The 5,883-nt window shown below is 39.3% G+C and overlaps 1 protein-coding gene across 1 annotated transcript; it reads right to left on the reverse strand.

Moving 5' to 3' along the window:
• Positions 1-540: 540 nt before the first annotated feature.
• On the reverse strand, positions 541-5,350 carry DSPP (dentin sialophosphoprotein). Its single transcript, XM_003414188.3, has 4 exons — positions 5,300-5,350; positions 4,166-4,252; positions 3,041-4,042; positions 541-2,559 (listed from the first exon to the last, which is right to left on the reverse strand). Exons 1-4 carry the CDS (start codon positions 5,348-5,350, stop codon positions 1,159-1,161), a joined length of 2,541 nt encoding a protein of 846 aa, XP_003414236.2. The 3' UTR covers positions 541-1,158.
• Between the last annotated feature and the right edge of the window lie 533 nt (positions 5,351-5,883).

A 5,883-nucleotide genomic window follows, 5' to 3' on the forward strand; every position in this document is an offset into this window, starting at 1 on the left:
AGATTTTAGCTACATATATGACTCTCAAGAAAGAAAGATATTTCTGAAGCACTTTGCCAGCAACTGTTGGCTTCCCTTAAAGGGACTGACAGCAGAAAGGGAGTCTCAGAGTCTGGTTTGTAAGTTTTAGCAGGTTGGGTTTAAAACAGAAATTTGAACCAAGCTTGTCTTGGTGAGACTGATGTGAATGACAAGTAACTGCAATCACTTAACAGAGCTCTGAACACAGTTAACCTCAAGCTCAAAAAATGAACCTTGGCCTCAGAGTCATTCATTCATGTATTCATTTCTTTATTAATATTTGGGGAGTGGCTACTATAAGTAAGACACTGTTTATCAATAATTCCAGAGACTTTGTGCTGGATTTCCAGTGGTTTGTAGGAATGAAATACTATATACAGCAGATTTTATTGTCTAAACCAGCCTCAGAATTCTTCTCTGGCAAGCACTGTTTAGAATTTCCATTATTTAAAACTACTCTATTCTTTAAAAAGATTATTACCATGACCCACATCGGTTAAATAGTTGCTATGATTTTTTTTTTTTTTTTTTTTTTTTTGCCCACATTAGAAATGTATTTCTTCCTTAGAATAAGCAAATTAATCTGTAGCCAAGCTGGAAGTCCTATCACCATAACAGCACCTTTTGCTCCCACCTTACTCAGTGGTAGGCATATTGTCTATCCAGAAAATATAATCACTGGAGGATTAAGGCAATGCCATAGGTTGCTCATAAGATATGTTGGCTTGCCACATTCTCTAAAGCCTGTGGCACTGGGATTGAAGTTATCATGTAGTAAGTGATCACTTGAGGTTTCTGTGTAAAATACTAAAGAATGTTCCTGATTGTTCTTTTATGTTTAGATTTACACTCCTAACAAAATATATTCATCGTGTGAATCTATTTTAACATGCATGCACCAGAGGACAGGCACTCAGATTCTCTCTCTGAGGGAGCTGAAACTTGAAGCCGACGCCAATGTTTGATTCTACGCCCCAAGTTGTTTCTGAGATTTTATATATATATATACTATATATATATATATATCTGTCTTCTATTTCTCTCTCCCCTTTCTTTATTTTCTTGGAAATCTTTATTTCTTGTCAATTATTCACCAAGTTTTTCACAAAAGGAATCTTGTGGCTTTTTTCTTTTGTTCTAATCATCACTGGTTGAGTGATTACTGTCACTGCCTTCACTGTCACTGTCACTATCACTTGCATTGCTGTTCCCATTATCAGACTTGCTCTTGCTGTCACTCTCATCACTACTGTTAGATGCACTGTCATTGCTGCCGCTGTTGTCACTGCTATCACTGCTGTCATTGCTGTCACTACTGTCACTGCTGTCACTGCTATTGCTACTGTCACTACTGTCAGTGCTATCACTGCTGTCACTGCTGTCATTACTATCACTGCTGTCACTGCTCTTACTGCTGTCACTACTATCACTATCACTATTGCTGCTATCACTGCTGTCACTGCTATCACTGCTGTCACTGCCGTCATTACTATCACTGCTGTCACTACTATCACTGCTGTCACTACTGTCACTGCTATCACTGCTGTCACTGCTGTCACTGCTATCACTGCTGTCACTGCTGTCACTGCTGTCACTGCTATCACTGCTGTCACTGCTGTCACTACTGTCACTGCTCTTACTGCTATCACTGCTGTCACTACTGTCACTGCTATCACTGCTGTCACTGCTATCACTACTGTCACTGCTGTCACTGCTATCACTACTGTCACTGCTGTCTGATTTGCTATCACTGCTGTTGCTGCTATCACTGCTGTCACTGCTATCACTGCTGTCACTGCTGTCACTGCTATCACTGCTGTCACTGCTATCACTGCTATCACTGCTGTCACTACTGTCACTGCTATCACTACTGTCACTGCTGTCACTGCTATCACTACTGTCACTGCTGTCTGATTTGCTATCACTGCTGTCACTGCTATCACTGCTGTCACTGCTATCACTGCTGTCACTGCTGTCACTGCTATCACTGCTGTCACTGCTGTCACTGCTGTCACTGCTATCTGATTTACTCTCTGGTTCACCATTGTTTCCATTCCCATTGTTACCATTTCCATTACTGTCACCATCATTAGTGTCTGGTGTGCTATCACTCTCAGCATCATCTCCTTCTTCTTTTGAATCACTGTCATTGCCATTATCTGTTGATTCATCAGAGGTATAAGAATCGTCTCCTCGGCTACTGCTGTCATTTTCACTCTCAGAATTGGCATCATCATTGCCATTGGACTCATTGCTACTGTTGGGGTCATCTCCTTGCATGGACTCATCATCAAAATCGTAACTGTCATATCCATCACTATTACTCTCACCGCCAACTTTGCTGTGTCCAGCCGTATTTCCAGGTTCTGATTTCTGGCCTGGTCCTTGTATGTTACCAGCCTCTCCTTGTGCCTTGACATTTCCTTTGCCCATGATAGTTCCATGTTGTCTTTTACTCTCTTTATCTTCATTGACTTTCCCAGCTTCTTTGGCAATATTATTTCTGTTGCTATTGCTGGAAACTTCAATTTCTATTCCCTATGGAACAACAGAGAAAAGAATGATTAATTAGTGAATGTTTTGCTGCAGAATTGCATTGGTCTGAGAGAGACTGCCTGGGGAAAGTATCCAGAGAAACATGAGTTTAGCCGCATTACTTCAGAAGCAGTTATTTGTGAAAGTGTGCTCTACTCAGTACTTGAAAGCTCTGGTGTTTGGATCCTATAAGAATCCATCCACAACTCTGCCTAGTAGGAAGTTTTGTAAATAGTTACGTGACTCATCCACAATTTAGCATATTTTCTAGAATTGTAACCAAATTTTCAGAAATGCTTGATTCTTAAGATTGTTCAATATCAAAGCCTCGTAATGACTCTCACATTTAAGTGTTCAAGTAATTGGGGTGCAAATATACACAGTACATAGGTGCTTGTCATGATTTATTGCTGTGCTTACCACCAGTGGGGGGAGGGAGGATTTAAACTGTGTTGAAAAAAAAAAAACAATTTTACAAACTAACCTTATCTTGGCTCTTTCCAACAGCACTCTGCTCTGCTACTTCAGTGACTCCATTGTTCACATTTTTGCTTTCTCTGTGATTGAGTTCTTTGGTATTCTTTATGCTTTTATCATCATTGCCTTCTGGAATACCGTCAGAATCTTCTTCACTCTTGGCGGTGTTGTCTCTATCATTTTTATTATGAGGAGCTTCTTGATCTTCAGGGTCACCATCTTCAATACTGATGGAATTTTGACCTGTGCTATTGTCATTGCCATCTTCTTTTCCATTACCCTGAACTTCCTGGCCATTGTTATTGTCGGCACCCTCTTTTCCATCCCCTGTTTCTTCATCTTCGTCACCAGAGCCCTCCTTGTCTTCATCTTCTTCTGCTCCACTCCCGCTAGGACTCCAATCAGAATCACCCAGGCTAGTAGTACCTTGTCCATTGTCAGTTCCACTTCTCCCTGGAGTTGCCGCAGCCTCCTTGTTTTCATTTATCCCACCTTCTCCCTGAGGTGTTACTTCATTTGTGTTACCCTCATTCCCACAGGAATTTCCATTTATTTCATCCACATGGCCTGTACTATTATTGTTTCCAGCTACTTGATTTCCATCTTCAGGGACAACAGTGACATTCTCACTCTGACTTGTATCTCCTACATCCCAATTGATTATATTCTTATCAGTGTTTCCATTAACATTGCTCACAGTTGCTGCTCCAACATTGTCAAGGACGTTTACTTTTCCTCTAATGCCACTTGTTGTGATGTTATTCTCATTTCCATGTATCGCATCATAACCATATGTGTCTAGGTTTCCTGTGCCCCCATTCCCATTCTCAATATTCTCTTCATCTGCTAACGTGGAATGTGTGTAAGAATTCTTTCCTCCTAATTCTGCACACTCAGAGCCATTCCCTTCTCCTTTGCAACTGTTTTCTGTATACTGTTGCCTTCCTATTTCACTTTCATGCATGGAGACACCATTTTCTTTGGCAGTGTCATTGGCATTTAACTCATCCTGAAAGAGTGTAAAATTGAAAATAAATTATGGATTCCATCTTCAAGTAAACTAATGATGAATGACAATTTGGGGGAAGTTAGTGAAACCTAAAAAAGCTTAGATATAGAAAATATTCTATACCTGTATTGTCACACTGGATTTTGCTAGTACATATAAATTCAAAGATTTGTCAACAGCATGTCTCTCCAAGGGTTTGGTTTGAGGAACCTGTCAAAGCAAAAATACTGCAAAATGAAAAATTATCCTGAGTACGTGTGGGTGTGCGTGCATGCGTGCACACATACACAAACATTTCTTTTCCTAAATGAAGCCAACAAACAAAAAGAAAAAGATGTAAGACAAAGGCCAAAATACAATCTAATTAGGTAGAAAAGAGAAGTGTTTTTCTTTTTTACAGGGTTTAAGCCAGCATACAGATATTTTTCACAATGGTCTTACTGATTGTACTGAAATATTAACTAGACCACTTCTCTCGATTGTAGAAGGAGAACCACGTTCTATAAAGAAAAGGAGGTAGACCTTTGGTGTTCCTGTACAACGAGCCTCTTGCGATAATAGCACAAGGTGTGACCAGAGCCAGTGCAGAAACAAAGTTAAGAAATATGCTACTTCTGTGCCCTTCAGGAGCACATTTGAGATATGTGAGAAAATTCTCAACTACGTAAATACAAAAACTGACGTAGGTACCATGACGAAAATGTTAGTCATCGAACCTGGCTAATAAAATAACAAATGGTTTAATTTTTCTAATTTTATTTTATCTGTGTTTGCCTGTATAGTCCAGATTTTCCAAGTAAGCACACCATTTTTTAAAGAGATATAAACAATAACTCTATGACAAAAACATTGCTTGTCTCATATATTTAAAAAAAAAAAAATCCTTTTTTTTCCTTATATTCTTTTTGGAAACTTCCTGAACCATACTTTATCAATATTAGAATGAAATTCATAAAGCATGAAGTAAAGATGGACAAAGCCTACATGACTTTTGAGCATTAGCTACAAATTAATCTGAATGAATTTTTAAAATAAGAATCCTTCTGACAAGACATGAGCTTCAATTGGAAGAATGGGACTATGAATTGGAGGGCATATTTGGTTCTATTGAGACCCTAAGGATATCTTGTAAAGTCTTTAATGCAAATCTAAGTGTTTAAATTCAGCAACTTAGCTCCAAAGTCTAAGGGAAAAAACATTTACGTAGGGTTAAAAGAAATGGAACAGTGAGGTGGTTTTTGAGGAAGGCATACTTACTGGAACGGCCCATGCTGCTGCCCAAATGCAAAAATATATAATTATCTTCATTTTCTCTAAGACTATTAATCAATGGCTGTTTAAAAAAAATGGCACAAAATTACTTATAAAGCAAAAAATGATAACCACAGTAATACATTGTTTTGGTCCGTAAGCATTTGCCCTATTCCTTGGCGAGGAGTATATATCCAACATGAGAAGAGCACTGTTGAGTTTCGGTGTTCCAGAACATACCTGGAGTGGTCATGGAGACCTACAAGGGGATCACCAGGTTCAGCACTGGTGCAGCTACCTAGACTTTTCCTGCCTGGGCCAATAGAGGGAAACAACCATGTAGGTAAAAAGGGCAGAGTCATAACTTTGTGCTGCTGTTCCTGACGTTAATAACTTCTCTCTTTTGAATAGCTTTAATCAAGTACTAACCAATTCTGTAAGGGGGTAGGGAGAGAGCTCGCACTCAGGAAGAGGAAGAGTCAGGGGGTGGTGACATTCCTACATAGTTAATCTTTAACCCAAGGAAATGATCCTTACAGGGGTCCTTAACTTGATAAAGTCCCTAACTTGATAAGGTCCCTGACTTGGCA

Source organism: Loxodonta africana, chromosome 5 (genome assembly GCF_030014295.1).
Source record: "Loxodonta africana isolate mLoxAfr1 chromosome 5, mLoxAfr1.hap2, whole genome shotgun sequence".
In the NCBI taxonomy this organism is placed as follows: Eukaryota; Metazoa; Chordata; class Mammalia; order Proboscidea; family Elephantidae; genus Loxodonta; species Loxodonta africana.